Source organism: Oncorhynchus nerka, linkage group LG27 (assembly GCF_034236695.1).
Source record: "Oncorhynchus nerka isolate Pitt River linkage group LG27, Oner_Uvic_2.0, whole genome shotgun sequence".
In the NCBI taxonomy this organism is placed as follows: domain Eukaryota; kingdom Metazoa; phylum Chordata; class Actinopteri; order Salmoniformes; family Salmonidae; genus Oncorhynchus; species Oncorhynchus nerka.
Genome location: NC_088422.1, coordinates 27,036,113 through 27,053,253, shown reverse-complemented (window position 1 = coordinate 27,053,253; position 17,141 = coordinate 27,036,113). Strand labels below are relative to the sequence as shown.

The 17,141-nt window shown below is 45.5% G+C and overlaps 1 protein-coding gene across 1 annotated transcript in view; it reads left to right on the top strand.

Annotated features, from left to right (window-relative positions):
• Window positions 1-396: 396 nt before the first annotated feature.
• LOC115111494 (stalled ribosome sensor GCN1-like) overlaps window positions 397-17,141 on the top strand; it is a 38,155-nt gene continuing 21,410 nt past the window's right edge. The window contains exons 1-29 of the mRNA XM_029637608.2: window positions 397-471; window positions 1,253-1,355; window positions 1,486-1,549; window positions 1,642-1,773; window positions 1,917-2,025; window positions 2,249-2,347; window positions 2,490-2,624; window positions 2,721-2,789; window positions 2,959-3,067; window positions 3,172-3,246; window positions 3,335-3,463; window positions 3,570-3,620; window positions 3,728-3,826; window positions 3,913-4,086; window positions 4,235-4,387; window positions 4,512-4,604; window positions 4,714-4,789; window positions 4,907-5,066; window positions 5,271-5,460; window positions 6,243-6,367; window positions 6,560-6,738; window positions 6,882-6,975; window positions 10,409-10,522; window positions 10,636-10,834; window positions 11,169-11,321; window positions 15,091-15,272; window positions 16,347-16,427; window positions 16,545-16,688; window positions 16,774-16,898. Of these exons, the coding sequence (XP_029493468.1) occupies window positions 454-471; window positions 1,253-1,355; window positions 1,486-1,549; window positions 1,642-1,773; window positions 1,917-2,025; window positions 2,249-2,347; window positions 2,490-2,624; window positions 2,721-2,789; window positions 2,959-3,067; window positions 3,172-3,246; window positions 3,335-3,463; window positions 3,570-3,620; window positions 3,728-3,826; window positions 3,913-4,086; window positions 4,235-4,387; window positions 4,512-4,604; window positions 4,714-4,789; window positions 4,907-5,066; window positions 5,271-5,460; window positions 6,243-6,367; window positions 6,560-6,738; window positions 6,882-6,975; window positions 10,409-10,522; window positions 10,636-10,834; window positions 11,169-11,321; window positions 15,091-15,272; window positions 16,347-16,427; window positions 16,545-16,688; window positions 16,774-16,898 (3,434 nt within the window). The 5' untranslated portion in view covers window positions 397-453. The remainder of the gene's footprint in view (window positions 472-1,252; window positions 1,356-1,485; window positions 1,550-1,641; window positions 1,774-1,916; window positions 2,026-2,248; window positions 2,348-2,489; window positions 2,625-2,720; window positions 2,790-2,958; window positions 3,068-3,171; window positions 3,247-3,334; window positions 3,464-3,569; window positions 3,621-3,727; window positions 3,827-3,912; window positions 4,087-4,234; window positions 4,388-4,511; window positions 4,605-4,713; window positions 4,790-4,906; window positions 5,067-5,270; window positions 5,461-6,242; window positions 6,368-6,559; window positions 6,739-6,881; window positions 6,976-10,408; window positions 10,523-10,635; window positions 10,835-11,168; window positions 11,322-15,090; window positions 15,273-16,346; window positions 16,428-16,544; window positions 16,689-16,773; window positions 16,899-17,141) is intronic.

Here is a 17,141-nt window from a genome sequence, read left to right as displayed (position 1 = left end):
GTTTAATTTGTCTGGGAGCAAGACATTAAATACTATGCTATGTAAGAATAAGAAGGTAATGAAATCAAGGGGCACAACTTTCACTTGGGGGGAGTAATGTCCTCCCACTTCTAAAACCAAAGTTGCGCCCCTGGCGAAATCAATTTATACTCTTAAGCTTTTCAAATGTCTTTGAATGTAAAAGCCCTGTATGTGTTTCTGTATTTGTGCTTGTTTGTGATGTTTGTGTTACAAAAATCTATACATCCTTCTTAAAAATTGTAACACATTTTAATTTGTATCCTTCAAACTGTATGGAATTTCAAATATTTGTATTTATTTAAAAATGACATAATAATATAATAAAATAAACAAACAAACAAAAAAAACAGTACTTACTGTCCTTGAAGTGATGATCACGCGTATCATGAACCGGAAGTGACTACAAGTTCTCCCTAGTTTGAGACCGGCAAGATGGCAGCGGACACGCAGGTTTGTGTCGCTGATGTTTAAAATGGTGCTGAATCCTCTTCGAGAATTTGTCAACAACATACTGCTGATAAGGAAGATATGATATGAGGGATAATTCATTTATTGTCGCTGCCTGTAGGGTTTCCCGTAAAATAAATGATTTAAACATTGTCCAGCTGGCTAAGCTAGCTAGCTAACCGTTACTTGGCTAGTACATATTGCTGACGTTAGCCATAGGTAGCTTAAATATAGTAGCCAGCTAACTAGCAATACGTGGCTAACTAGCTAGTCAGTGTTCTCGTGGTGACCAAATCTGTTGTTTGAGATGAATCGAAACACCAACTAGATGAGTAGGTTTTACCCAGCCTAGTTTCTAATTTATTTAACAGTTAGCTACAATGAAGCATTTCATGAAGTTCTTTGTTGGCAACAGCCCATTTTAGTTAGAACATATACTATACAGTACTTGTTTGCTAGCTAATTATGAGAAGCCAAACACGAATGTCTTCTGAATGGCATATTGTATTTGGTGACCACGCCTCAGTATCCAGAAATTTGCTAAATTAAATGTTTTAATTGTTATGGGTGGTCTGATCACTTTCAGCCTGATGATGCCATACAAATCTCAGAAGATATGTTTTCCATCTTGATAAATTGAAGACTAATTACAAAGTTGATCTTCAATCAGTGTGACGTTTTTGAATATGCAGCACTATTGTTTCAAATTATTGACTTTATCCTAGATGCACACATTGCCAGGTGGCTTTCATTTTATTTTGGATGTATGTGTGTATTGCACCAGGTTTCGGACACACTGAAGAAATTCGCTGTGAAAGTGACCACAGCCAGTGTAAGCGAGCGTAAGGAGATTCTTGGCGAACTAAAACAGTGTATTAGCGGCAAAGGTGAGGAGACAGATGCCCATGTAGTTAGCATAATTTGTTTATTTTCTGCTCTCTGTTTATTTTTTTGTCTTGGATTGTCAAGATTAAAGCAAACTGTTGTGAGTGATTGACAATGTGTATGTCCTTATAGAGCTACCAGAGCCAGCCATCAAAGGGCTATGCAAGCTCTTCTGTCTCACTCCACACAGATACAGGTAGGTGTCCTTAGCCTACTGCTCTTCAGTATTCCCCAGTTATTGATCTGTTGGAAGTGTGTGTTGAGTGTTAAATGACATGTCTTCTCTAGGGATGCTGCATCTCGACGAGCCCTCCTCTCCGTCATTGGCCTACTGGCCGAGTCTCAACCTGAAATCCTAGCAACCAGCCTCCTCCACTGCCTCCTCAACTGTGGCGTCATCAGCAAGAATGGGGCACCCAGGTAGGACATGGGGATAGGAATAGGCCTAAGTCTAAATGCTTTGTATATATTTTACAGTGAGTTCTGTGAAATATTGTACTAATTTCACCACATACTGAATACCTTATTTGTGTTCCCTGTCCATCTTGTTGTGGTGTTATCAGTAAGAGCACAGGCTCGGCTGCCTTCACCGGGCTGGCCTGGACCTGCCTGTTGGTTCGCTCTGTGTTCTTGGCTCCAGAGAAAAGAGTGGGCCCCATCTGGAAGAAACTGGTAAGTGAGCAAGGAATCGGACACTGCTTATAGAAACCATGCCTTTCATCTCCCAGCAATCACTATTTACATATATACTGTGAAACGATTTCGGCATGAATTTAGATGTCGTCTAGTTCCACACAGGTGATGGGATGTTGGATTTGGTTGTTAAGGGACTTGTTAAGCCCTACTACTGTTTCTGCATCCACCCATCCATGCTTCACTATCTTTCCTCTGACAGGTGGAGGTACAGAGTTTACTGCTGGCTGAGGTGGTGGGAGGGGCTCAAGCAACAGCACTGAAGTCAACCCTGAAGAACCTGAGCCACCTATGGAAAAAGGTAAGGGAGGTGTGGGGTTGGTATTCAAGGAATGCCAGACAGTAATAAGGAATATTTGGACACTGTCATCATGGCCCCGTGTAAAATCAATATATTGGATTTGCTATGATTTAAAATGCTTGTCTCTGCTGTTTTTCTCCAGAACCCTGGCCTGGCAGATCAGTATATAAGCACCCTGTTGAGTCTGGAGCAGAACCCCAGCTCACTGGCTCTGCTGGGGGTGTGTCTGGACTTCTGCACAACTCACAAAGACATGGCCACCGTAGAGAAACACAAGGTGAGTCTGTTATTTGAATTCAGTTAGATTAAAGATATTTCTATATAATAATTTTCAAAAATTATATCTTTAACCAAGCCTCTATTTTGTTTTTAGAGTGCCATATTGGACCTGTATATGAAGGCAGTCCTCATGAGCAAGACTAGACCACACCAACACCTATTGGTGAGTGGCGCTGGACTGGCCCTGAAACTGCTTTTGTCAGTGAGACCCAAAGATTGGACTTCACAACCTAAAGACCTCCCATAGCCACAATTGATGTTTATTGTAAAATATATTTTGGGTGTTGGTGCTAAAAATGATTTTCTGTAATGTGTTTTGTGTTCTTCTGCAGGACAAGAGTGGTTCCTTGCTGCGCCATGTCTCCCACTCTGAGTTCAAGGAGCTGCTGCTGCCTGCCCTGCAGAAGGCCATGCTCCGCAGCCCAGAGAACGCCATGCAGAGTCAGTACAGTAGCTAATATCAAAATCAAACACAATTTTGTGTATATTACCTACTATGTATTGTAGTTTTATCCTTTCAAGATATAATTTCCTCTCTCCTTCAGCCGTCTCCTGTCTACTGGCTTCAGTGACTCTTGACCTCAGTCAGTATGCCATGGATATTGGAAAAGGAATAGCAAGTAAGTCAGCCCTTTATATGTAGAAATGTAGCTTTTTGAGGATGTTTCTCTCTGTGTGTGTGTAACCAGGCTGTAATGTGTGTTTCAGGTCAGCTGAAGGCCAATAATCCCCAGCTGATGGAGCAGGCAGTGCAGGCCATGCAGAACCTGGCCAAGCAGTGTAGTGACCCTAGCGCTGTACAGGATGTCATAACACACCTCTTCAGCATCCTGGGAGGCAAGGACAACTCACTTTACTATGACCTAAGAAACATTTGAGCACACATGGCACAACACCCAAGTGTACCGTATGTTTTTGCACTAACAGAACTGTGTATTTTCAGGGTCAGAGGGGAAGCTCACAGCGTTCGGCCAGAAGATGAGTGTGCTGTCAGGTAGCGTGGTCACTAGTCTTCTGTCCTTCATAACCCACACTTAGTATGTAGTCTTGCAGACCGATGGGTGTTGTCTTTTAACCCTGGTTTTGACTTGTTCTGTCCAGGTATCGGCAGCTGCAGCCATCATGCTGTGTCGGGCACCTCTAGCCAAACTCTCAGCTCTGCAGTCGCTGTGCTGTTCATCCCTTATCTGCAACAAGAAGGTAAGAACTATCTCTCATTCCTTCCTCCTTCTCATTCCCTTCATCCATAGAGCGAGAGGTGCTCATGTTGTGTTTCTGTCTGTCAGTCCATGAGGGGACCTTGGTGCACGCAGTGGCTATGCTATCTCAGTGGAGTGGGCGGCTGACGGTGGAGGTCCCCAAGGCTCTGCTGGACTGGTTCAAGAAGGCCTTCACCCTCAAGACCTCCACCTCTCCTGTCCGCCACGCATACCTGCAGGCCATGCTGGCGGCATTCAAAGGTTAGTTAGTCACAGGCACTGGGCAACTGTTGCCTGTGTGTCTGTGAGCTTGTCTTTGAAATTAAATAACTTGTCTGCGTGTATTGATCCAGTTCTACGGAATGCAGGAGGCACAGAATCACAGCCCTGCCCTCTCTCTCCTCTCCAGGTGACACTCTGGGACAGGTGTCTGACCTCGTGCCCCTCCTTCTCCAGACAGTGGAGAAGGCTGCGGCCCAGAACTCCCAGCATGCTCTGCTCTCAGAGGGCGTGGCTGCTGCTGTTCTCCTGAGTCGACTGTCTCTGCTGGAGACCCAGACAGGTGAGAGAATTTAGGATCATGACACCCCATAATTATTGAAGGTTGAGGTTCCCAGTAGGGGACAGTGCCTTTGTTCATCAGTTTAGAGACTGACATACAATGGTGTGTTTTGTCTTTGCTGCAGAGGCCAAGTTGGCTGTCTTCTGGACCCTGATCCTGGATGAGAAGAAACCTTTATTCACCACAGAGAAGTTCCTCTCCCAGGCCAGTGAGGAAGGTGAGGCATAATAAACAAACCGTACACAAAACACTAATGCAGACTGTCAGTAATCGCACAAGTGTCAACATATGGGACGATATTGAGTATTAAATCTCTTTCACACCAGCGTTGTGCACAGTGATACAGCTGTGTGAGAGAATCTTCTTGGACCACTCCCACCGACTCACCAACGGCAAATCACCGTGAGTGGTTGTTTTACTGTCTCAGTCGCTCTGAATTTGTATCAGCATTTTGCGTAACACATTTCCATGTTTAGTTCTCTGTAAGTGTTGACTCTTTCTGCTCTCCTCACCTGTCAGGATGTACCACCGTGCCACTGTGGCGGTGCTGCTGTCTCGTAGTTGGCGTGTCCGGAAGCGGGCACAGCAGACCGTGAAGAAGCTGCTCTCCTCCCTGGGCGGCTCCGGGCTGGCCCACGGCCTTCTGGGAGAACTAAGAGTGGTCATCAACAAACACAAGGTACAGATAGTTGACTGGGAGGCACTAAGAATTTTTATAGATTTGTAGTTGCAGGTCTCACCTCAGTGGTACTATAAACTAGTAATGACTGATTTTAAATTCACGTGTTAAGTACAAATATTTTAATTGTATTTGTAGTGTAATATGAATGTCTACATTATTCCTTTGTCATTGACTATATACGGTGTCTTTGTCTTTCCCCAGGTGTTGCCTCAGGAGGTGCTGCAGACAGAGTCAGGGGAGTTGTCTGAAGTGGGAAAGGCCTACAGTCCCCCTCGCGTCCTGCTGGAGGCGCTGTGTGTGGTGTGCTCTGTGGCCGGCCAGTGGAACGACACAGCCGAGGCAGACAAGATTGCCATGGAGATCCTGGTCGTCACCCACCATACCTCCATAGGTCTGTTCGTTTACTTGTTACTGCGCTCCACAGCATCTTTCACACTGCAGTTTGTATGAACTAGGGATGGGCAAAGTTCATCAAATATCTGAACGGATGTTAGTATTCGATTATTGAGTGTTAATTTAGCGAGATTAAAACTAAAATAAAAATTTTAAAAATGTATATACCGGTACCTATATTTATTTTTAGGCCTATTTTTTCGAAAAAGCTTTGTTTAAATTATTTTACATGGATAAACCATAACATTTGAAATGATTAATTTAATAAACAAACTAACTTTAGAATGTAGTTTTTATAACTGTGTGTTGAGCTACTGCTGCACATTTAACCCTCCAGGCTGCCCTGACATCAGTATGCTATTTTTCCCACTTCAAATAGCAGTTACATGCGCTCACCTAACATTTCCACAACACCTGACACAGATCAATGCAAAACACTCTTAATAACATTTAATGTTTTAGTTTTGTATTATCACTTGAAGTGTTTTAAAATGTTATGCAGAATCTTTTTGTAACAATCCATTCTATCAAATCTTCTCTTTCGTTGTTGCTGTTAGCTAAACTACTGGAGAAAAGCAGCATGTCTCCTGTTTACCTCTGCCATGTGCATTTGCGTCGTTCTGATTGGTCAAGATTCAATATCAAAGAGCTTTTCTTTTTTTGAATTTAGATTATTTAGATTTCTGAACAATGCTGATATTATTTCAAATGCCCATCCCTAGTATAAACCCACTACTAGTACTGACATCTTTCCCCCCGGGCTCTTCTCCGATGATGCAGTTGAAGCTCGACCCGGTTTCTGGCCGCATCTGCTGTCCAGCATGAACATCAAGGCCGGCGAGTTCATAGACAAGAACCTGGATGACATTCTGCCACGGCTGTTGCAGGCCAACGCTGACAATCAGGTCGGAACATATTTTACATATTGACATCCTTATATCAGATGTACACATACAATACACATACATACTTACACTCACAGCCAATGGATGGTTGAGGCCTACATTTGCTCTCTGTGATTGGATGAGACAAGCCTATGATCCAACTTGTCATATACTCTTATTGGCTGACTGATGGTCGTCCTCTTGTTTCACCAGGCTATAAGGAATGCGGTCGGTGCCCTGTCCGGTCTCTCTCCCATCAAGCTGCTGCCACGGGTGATGGAGCATGTGACACAGTTGCTGTCCAATCCTGCGTTGCGGCAGGTCACCAGGGAGGAGTACGCCATCATGCTCACCCCTGAGGGAGAGCTGTATGACAAGAGCATCATCCAGAGGTAGGACACTAATACAGTGTAAGAGCTGTTCTGTCGGCAAGAATGCTTATCATTGTTTCAAAGACCTTGGCTATGTTGATTTCTTAGTTACACTCAAAGGCTTGTTTCAACATTTCATTCTTTTCCTCCCGTGTCCTGTGCAGTGCCCAGCAGGAGAGCACAAAGAAGGGCAACATGAAGAGGGAGAACAAGGCCTACTCGTATAAGGAACAGATCATAGAGCTAGAGCTGCAAGAGGTGAGACTATGGGGGGCAATGATTGAATAACTAGATGGAGAGAGGCTTGTTAACTGTTGCGCTCCTACCTCTTACCTTATTACTGTACAGTGCCTTCAGAAAATATTCACACCCCTTGACTTTTTCCACATTTTGTTGTTACAGCCTGAATTTAAAATGGATTGAATTTAGATGTTTTTTTCTCACTGGCCTACACACAATACTCCATAATGTCAAAGTGGAATTATGTCCCTCAGTCGAGCAGTGAATTTCAAACACAGATTCAACCACGAAGGCCAGGGAGGTTTTTCAGTGCTTCGCAAAGAAGGGAACATATTGGTATAAATACAAAAGCAAACATTAAATATCCCTTTGAGCATGTTTAAGTTCATTACACTGTGGATGGTGTATCAATATACCCAGTCACTACACTTTTTTAAATGTAACTTTTATTTAACTAGGCAAGTCAGTTAAGAACACATTCTTATTTACAATGACGGCCTACCAAAAAGGCCTCCTGCAGGGACGGGGTCCTGGGATTAAAAAATAATAATGAATACAATATAAATATAGGACAAAACACACATCACACCGAGACAACACTACATAAAGAGAGACCTATAAGACAACAACATAGCAAGGCAGCAGCACATGACAACACAGCATGGTAGCAACATAACAACAACATGGTAGCAGCACAAAACATTATTGGGCACAGTCAACAGCACAAAGGTCTCCGTAGCCAGAGAGGAATGAAACCGCTCAGGGATTTCACCACAATGCCAATGGTACATTTAAAACGGTTAGAGCAGTGGTGACCAGCCATTTTTGAGCCAAGATCACTTTCACAGTCAAAAAGCAAGCTGAGATCTACTGCTCAGATGTTTTTATTTTACATTAACCTCACACAGACAGTTTAATAGGAATGAGGTCTGGGCACTAGGCCTAATACATTATCACAGCATATTAGATGTATGATTGGCCTGCGAATATTGTTAATCAGACCATATTATATTTCAAAACCCGAGCTTTGATAACAAAATAGATCAGTTGGTTTAGCACTAGTTGAGCATGAATTGGAAAAAAATGTGCTTTTTATTTTACTGGACAGATGGTACCTGCATCTGATGGTCAACGAAGTCAAATCACGACGTGTGTTCTCAGTCAACTTACCTGGTAAAATAAGGGTTAAATTAAGTCTGCCAGATCGGAGGCAATAGGGATGGCCAGGGATGTTCTCTTGATAAGAGCATGGTTTTTCCCGTCCTGCTAGACATTCAAAATGTAATGTACTTTTGGGTGTCAGGGAAAATGTATGGAGTAAATATGTTATTTTCTTTAGGAATGTAGTCAAGTGAAAGTTGTCAAATATAAAGTAAAATACAGATACTGAAAAAAAAAAGACTTAAGTAGTACTTTAAAGTATTTCTACTTAAGTACTTTACACCACAGCAAAACATGCATCCTAAGGCACTAATGTAAAACTGCAAAAAATGTGGCAAAGCAATTCACTTTTTGTCCTGAATACAAAGTGTGATGTTTGGGGCAAATCCAATTCTACACATTGAGTACCACTCTCCATATTTTCAAGCATAGTGGTGGCTGCGTCATGTTATGGATATGCTTGTAATTGTTAAGGATTGAGGAGTTTTTCAGGATAAAAAAATTAATGGGATGGAGCTCAGCACAGGCAAAATCCTAGAGGAAACCCGGTTCAGTCTGCTTTCCACCAGACACTGGGAGATGAATTCACCTTTAAGCAGGACAGTAACCTAAAACACAAGGCCAAATCTACACTGGAGTTGCTTACCAAGAAGACAATGAATGTTTGACTTGTTGCTCTGTGTGTGCTCACTGCTCAATGATTGTCTATATTGTAATTGTTTTTAATAACCTGCCCAGGGACTGCGGTTGAAAATTAGCTGACTGGCTAAAACCGGAACTTTTACTGAAACGTTGATTAATGTGCACCGTCCCTGTAAAAAATAAAATAAACTCACTCAAGCTACTTGGAAAATCTATGGCAAGACCTGAACATGGTAGTCTAGCAATGACCAACAATCAATTTGATAAAGCATGAAACATTTTGACAAGAAAAATGGGCAAATGTTGCACAACCCACTTGTGGAAAGCTCTTAGAGATTTACCTAGAAACACTCACAGCTGTAATCTCCTCAGTGCTGTGAATACTTTGAAAAATATCTAAAAACATGTTTCACTTTGTCATTGAGGTATTATGTGTAGATTGTTTTAGTCCATTTTGAATTCTGTCTAACACAACAAAGTGAAATAAGTCTAGGGGTATGAGTACTGTGCACTGTGTATGGGCTAATAGATGCAGGAGCATATTGGTACTGTTTGATGATCCTCTGTTATCAGAGAATGTAAACTGAACAGAAATATAAACGCAACATGTTACAGAGTTACAGTTTATATAAAGAAATCGGTCAATTGAAATAAATGAATTAGGCGGTTATCTATGGATTTGTCTTGACTAGGAATACAGATATGCATCTGTTGGTCATAGATACCTTCAAAAAAAGGGTTGGGAGTGGATCAGAAAACCAGCCAGTATCTGGTGTGACCACCATTTGCGTCTTGCAGCGTGACACATCTCCTTCGCTTGTTGATCTGGCTGTTGATTGTGGAATGTTGTGCCACTCCTCTTCAGTGGTTGTGCGAAGTTGTTGGATATTGGCGGGAACTAGCACACATTGCTGTACATGTTTATACAGTGCATCCCAAACATGCTTAATGAGTGACATGTCTGGTGAGTATGCAGTTGTGTTCATTGTCCGTAGCTTATCCCTGCTCATACGAAAACCCCACCGCCAAGAATGGTGCACTCTGTTCACAACGTTGACATTGGCAAACAGCTCGCCCACATGATGCAATACACGCTGTCTGCCATTGGCTCGGTACAGTTGAAACCGGGATTCATCCGTGAAGAGCACACTTTTCCAGCGTACCAGTGGTCATCGAAAGTGAGAATTTTCCCACTGAAATCGGACATTCCTGCGGACAGCATGTCAATTGCACAATCCCTCAACTTGAGACATCTGTGGCATTGTGTTTTGTGACACAACTGCACATTTTAGAGTGGCTGAGATATTGTCCCCAGCACAAGGTACACCTGTGTAATGACCATGCTGTTTAATCTGCTGCTTGATATGCTACACCTGTCAAGTGGATGGATTATCTTGGCAAAGATAGAAATGCTCACTAACGGGGATGTAAACAAAGTTGTGGACAAAATTCAAGAGAAATCAACTTTTGGTGCTTATGGAACATTTCTGGGATTATTTATTACAGCTCATGAAACATGGGACCAACACTTTACATGTTTTGTATTTTTGTTGTATAATAGGTCTAAGTTTAATTATGATTGAACCATCATTAATTGAAGAAAGTAGAGTTATCATGAAATGAACACGGTGATTTCTGTCTGTTTTAGGAGATCAAGAAGAAGAAAGGCATCAAAGACGAGTTGCAGCTGACCAGCAAACAGAAGGAGATGATGCAAGCCCAGCTGGAGAAAGAGTCCTCCATTCGCAAGAGACTACAAGGGGTACGGCCAGACACTTTGACATTTTTCACACTTATCCAGTTTCTCAAACCTTAAACTCTAGACATTGACATAATGTTCCTGTTGTTTGATCGATCGACTGTTGTGGTTGTCAGTTGGACATGGAGCTGCAGTGTGCGGTGGGTCTGCTGGAGGCAATGTTGATCCAGAAGCCTCCCCAGATCTCCTGGCAGCTCCCAGGGGTCCTCCAGGTCCTACTTCCCCTCCTCCACTCCCCCCTGGCTGCCCCACGCCTGCAGCAGGCCTTCCTCGACATAGGAGCCTGCCTCATGCCCACTGAGCTGCACTACCTGGGTACATATAATATATGGTGTAATATATTCCATTTTGTAGACACTTTTATCCAAAGCAAAAACGAATCCACTCGGTAGAGCTTTCCTCTCACTTCCCTCATATGTCCTTGTTCACACACCTTCACAGATCTGACAGGACTAGATAGGAGAAAATAACATGGAAACTCCATCTAGCCTACATGAAAACTATGTGGAGTTATTGCTTGTACCTATCCAGTTGTCTCTGATCTTTAAATGGGAGTGAACAAAGATAAGGTGGAGGGAAAAACGTTCTACTTCCTGTGATGAAACTTCCTCTTACCTCCTGCATGTTCTACTCATGGTCTCCTCCACAGCTCTGCTGGTGGGCCGGGTGACACTGCGCCTGATGAAACCTGAGTGTGATCTGGATGAGGCCTGGGGACAGGAGGATCTAGAAACAGCCACCCAGCGCACTGTCGGGCTGCTGCACATGCACACTGTCCCACACAGAGAGGGCAAGGCTGGTGGTGAGCACACACACACACACACACACACACACACACACACACAGAGAGGGCAAGGCTGGTGGTGTGAAAACACACACACATAGAGAGGGCAAGGCTGGTGGTGTGAAAACATAAACACACATAGATAGGGCAAGGCTGGTGGTGAGCACACACACACACACACCCACACACACACACACAGAGAGGGCAAGGCTGGTGGTGTGAAAACATAAACACACATAGAGAGGGCAAGGCTGGTGGTGAGCACACACACACACACACACAGAGGGCAAGGCTGGTGGTGAGCACACACACACACACACACAGAGAGGGCAAGGCTGGTGGTGTGAAAACATACACACACAGAGAGGGCAAGGCTGGTGGTGTGAAAACATACACACACATAGAGAGGGCAAGGCTGGTGTTGTGAAAACATACACACACATAGAGAGGCTGGTGGTGTGAAAACAAGGCTGGTGTTGTGAAAACATACACACACATAGAGAGGGCAAGGCTGGTGGTGGTGAGGGCAAGGCTGGTGGTGTGAAAACATACACACACACAGATAGGGCAAGGCTGGTGGTGTGAAAACATACACACACATAGAGAGGGCAAGGCTGGTGGTGTGAAAACATACACACACATAGAGAGGGCAAGGCTGGTGGTGTGAAAACATACACACACATAGAGAGGGCAAGGCTGGTGGTGTGAAAACATACACACACACAGATAGGGCAGGGCTGGTGGTGTGAAAACATAAACATACATAGAGAGGGCAAGGCTGGTGGTGTGAAAACATACACACACATAGAGAGGGCAAGGCTGGTGGTGTGAAAACATACACACACATAGAGAGGGCAAGGCTGGTGGTGTGAAAACATACACACACACAGAGAGGGCAAGGCTGGTGGTGTGAAAACATACACACACACACAGAGAGGGCAAGGCTGGTGGTGTGAAAACATACACACACATTGAGAGGGCAAGGCTGGTGGTGTGAAAACATACACACACATAGAGAGGGCAAGGCTGGTGGTGTGAAAACACACACACACATAGAGAGGGCAAGGCTGGTGGTGTGAAAACATACACACACACAGAGAGGGCAAGGCTGGTGGTGTGAAAACATAAACACACATAGAGAGGGCAAGGCTGGTGGTGTGAAAACATACACACACATAGAGAGGGCAAGGCTGGTGGTGTGAAAACATACACACACATCGAGAGGGCAAGGCTGGTGGTGTGAAAACATACACACACATAGAGAGGGCAGGGCTGGTGGTGTGAAAACACACACACATAGAGAGGGCAAGGCTGGTGGTGTGAAAACATACACACACAGATAGGGCAAGGCTGGTGGTGTGAAAACATACACACACATAGAGAGGGCAAGGCTGGTGGTGTGAAAACATACACACACATAGAGAGGGCAAGGCTGGTGGTGTGAAAACATACACACACATAGAGAGGGCAAGGCTGGTGGTGTGAAACATACACACACATAGAGAGGGCAAGGCTGGTGGTGTGAAAACATACACACACATAGAGAGGGCAAGGCTGGTGGTGTGAAAACATACACACACATAGAGAGGGCAAGGCTGGTGGTGTGAAAACATACACACACATAGAGAGGGCAAGGCTGGTGGTGTGAAAACATACACACACATAGAGAGGGCTGGTGGTGTGAAAAAGGCTGGTGGTGTGAAAACATACACACACATAGAGAGGGCAAGGCTGGTGGTGAGCACACACACACACACACAGAGAGGGCAAGGCTGGTGGTGTGAAAACATACACACACACAGAGAGGGCAAGGCTGGTGGTGTGAAAACATACACACACACAGAGAGGGCAAGGCTGGTGGTGTGAAAACATACACACACATAGAGAGGGCAAGGCTGGTGGTGTGAAAACATACACACACATAGAGAGGGCAAGGCTGGTGGTGTGAAAACATACACACACATAGAGAGGGCAAGGCTGGTGGTGAGCACAGACACACACACACAGAGAGGGCAAGGCTGGTGGTGTGAAAACATACACACACATAGAGAGGGCAAGGCTGGTGGTGTGAAAACATACACACACATAGAGAGGGCAGGGCTGGTGGTGAGCACAGACACACACACAGAGAGGGCAAGGCTGGTGGTGTGAAAACAGACACACACACAGAGAGGGCAAGGCTGGTGGTGTGAAAACATACACACACATAGAGAGGGCAAGGCTGGTGGTGTGAAAACATACACACACATAGAGAGGGCAAGGCTGGTGGTGTGAAAACATACACACACATAGAGAGGGCAAGGCTGGTGGTGTGAAAACATACACACACACCGAGAGGGCAAGCCTGGTGGTGTGAAAACATACACACACACAGATAGGGCAAGGCTGGTGGTGTGAAAACATACACACACATAGAGGGCAAGGCTGGTGGTGTGAAAACATACACACACATAGAGAGGGCAGGGCTGGTGGTGAGCACAGACACACACACAGAGAGGGCAAGGCTGGTGGTGTGAAAACATACATACACATAGAGAGGGCAAGGCTGGTGGTGTGAAAACATACATACACATAGAGAGGGCAAGGCTGGTGGTGAGCACAGACACACACACAGAGAGGGCAAGGCTGGTGGTGTGAAAACATACATACACATAGAGAGGGCAAGGCTGGTGGTGTGAAAACATACACACACACAGATAGGGCAAGGCTGGTGGTGTGAAAACATACACACACACACAGAGAGGGCAAGGCTGGTGGTGAGCACAGACACACACAGAGAGGGCAAGGCTGGTGGTGAGCACACAGAGAGCGGGCAAGGCTGGTGGTGAGCACACAGAGAGAGGGCAAGGCTGGTGGTGAGCACACAGAGAGAGGGCAAGGCTGGTGGTGCGCACAGACACACACACACAGAGAGGGCAAGGCTGGTGGTGTGAAAACATACACACACATAGAGAGGGCAAGGCTGGTGGTGTGAAAACATACACACACACAGAGAGGGCAAGGCTGGTGGTGTGAATACATACACACACACAGATAGGGCAAGGCTGGTGGTGTGAAAACATACACACACACAGATAGGGCAAGGCTGGTGGTGTGAAAACATAGACACACACACACAGAGAGGGCAAGGCTGGTGGTGAGCACAGACACACACACAGAGAGGGCAAGGCTGGTGGTGAGCACAGACACACACACAGAGAGGGCAAAGCTGGTGGTGAGCACAGACACAAACACAGAGAGGGCAAGGCTGGTGGTGAGCACACAGAGAGTGGGCAAGGCAGGTGGTGAGCACACAGAGAGAGGGCAAGGCTGGTGGTGAGCACACAGAGAGAGGGCAAGGCTGGTGGTGAGCACACAGAGAGAGGGCAAGGCTGGTGGTGAGCGCACAGAGAGAGGGCAAGGCTGGTGGTGAGCGCACAGAGAGAGGGCAAGGCTGGTGGTGAGCGCACAGAGAGAGGGCAAGGCTGGTGGTGAGCGCACAGAGAGAGGGCAAGGCTGGTGGTGAGCGCACAGAGAGAGGGCAAGGCTGGTGGTGTGAAACATACACACACAGAGAGGGGCAAGGTGGTGAGCGCACAGAGAGAGGGCAAGGCTGGTGGTGAGCGCACAGAGAGGGGGCAAGGCTGGTGGTGAGCGCACAGAGAGAGGGCAAGGCTGGTGGTGAGCGCACAGAGAGAGGGCAAGGCTGGTGAAGAAACACGGACACAATACAGACACACATCAACGACATCAACATCATTGAGATTATACCTGCTGGTGGCCTAATGCTCTCATCATGTTGTTTCAGACATGGCTCCACTGTCTGCCCCAGCCTTCTCCTTCTGTTTCCCCCTGCTCAACACCGTGCTCAGGGACTCCTCAGGCAGCACTGAGGAGACGGAGAGCATGCAGGTCCGTGCCCTGCAGGTCATCAATGTGCACGCTCAACTACGCGCTGAGGTTGACACCACAGACATACTCATCGATGAGGTAAGAGTTGATCAAGTTTATCTTCTCAGTGTGTTGTCACATCCCTTTGTCTGAGGCATACTCCTACCAACGTATAATACTCCTACCTACCAACGTATAATACTCCTACCAACGTATAATACTCCTACCAACGTATAATACTCCTACCTACCAACGTATAATACTACAGACACACATCAACGATCAACATCATTGAGATTATACCTACCTACCAACGTATAATACTCCTACCTACCAACGTATAATACTCCTACCTACCAACGTATAATACTCCTACCTACGTATAATACTCCTACCTACCAACGTATAATACTCCTACCTACCAACGTATAATACTCCTACCAACGTATAATACTCCTACCAACGTATAATACTCCTACCAACCAACGTATAATACTCCTACCTACCAACGTATAATACTCCTACCAACGTATAATACTCCTACCAACGTATATTACTCCTACCAACGTATAATACTCCTACCTACCAACGTATAATACTCCTACCTACCAACGTATAATACTCCTACCTACCAACGTATAATACTCCTACCTACCAACGTATAATACTCCTACCTACCAACGTATAATACTCCTACCTACCAACGTATAATACTCCTACCTACCAACGTATAATACTCCTACCAACCAACGTATAATACTCCTACCTACCAACGTATAATACTCCTACCTACCAACGTATAATACTCCTACCTACCAACGTATAATACTCCTACCTACCAACGTATAATACTCCTACCTACCAACGTATAATACTCCTACCTACCAACGTATAATACTCCTACCAACCAACGTATAATACTCCTACCTACCAACGTATAATACTCCTACCTACCAACGTATAATACTCCTACCTACCAACGTATAATACTCCTACCTACCAACGTATAATACTCCTACCTACCAATGTATAATACTCCTACCTACCAACGTATAATACTCCTACCAACGTATACTACTTTTCTCTTCCTGTACTCTCCACTCTATTAATGGCTGGCCATCATGGACAAGGGGCTTATGTTTGTATGACTTGTCTCTCTGTTTTGTCTCTCAGAATGGTCCTGAGCTGCTACCTCGTTTCAGTATGCTGCTTCTCCTGACCAGAGTCATCTCCACTGCAGCACCCAGGCTGCAGGTACACACTCCAACACCATGCTTCTACCATATTTACAGGCAAATACTAACCAGTAGAGCTCTCACATACGTTTATACAGTGTGTCTGAGTGTAGATCTGTAATTGTGTGTGTTTCAGGTGCTGGCGTCCCAGTGTCTGACAGCAGTGTGTGCCAGTGGAGGAGGAGAGAAGGGCTGTGCTCTGGCTGAGCAGGATGAGATAGATGTCCTGCTGGAGGCTTTGCTCTCCCCCTGCTTCTCTGTCAGAGACGCTGCCCTCAGGGTGAGGAAATAGTGTGTGTGTGTGTGTGTGTACTGTGTGTGGGTCTTTGGATGTGTGTTAATGTCCCACCTCTCTTTCTGTCCAGGGCCTGTTGGAAATGGAGATGGCTCTGCCTACAGAAAGTACAGATGCAAATGGTCTGCGTGTTCTCCGCAGGCTGTGGGTGTCCAGGTTTGATGTGGAGGAGGAGGGCAGGACCCTGGCTGAGAAGTGAGTATCTAACATTGTCTCCTCTGTGTAATACTTAGCTAGTTGAATATAGCTCCCGTCTTCAAATGACTTTGCCTTCTCTCCCCCAGGCTGTGGCAGGCTCTGTGTCATGCTGGTCCCTGACCATACCTCACTGCTCCCCTTCTCTCCCCCAGGCTGTGGCAGGCTCTGTGTCATGCTGGTCCCTGACCATACCTCACTGCTCCCCTTCTCTCCCCCAGGCTGTGGCAGGCTCTGTGTCGG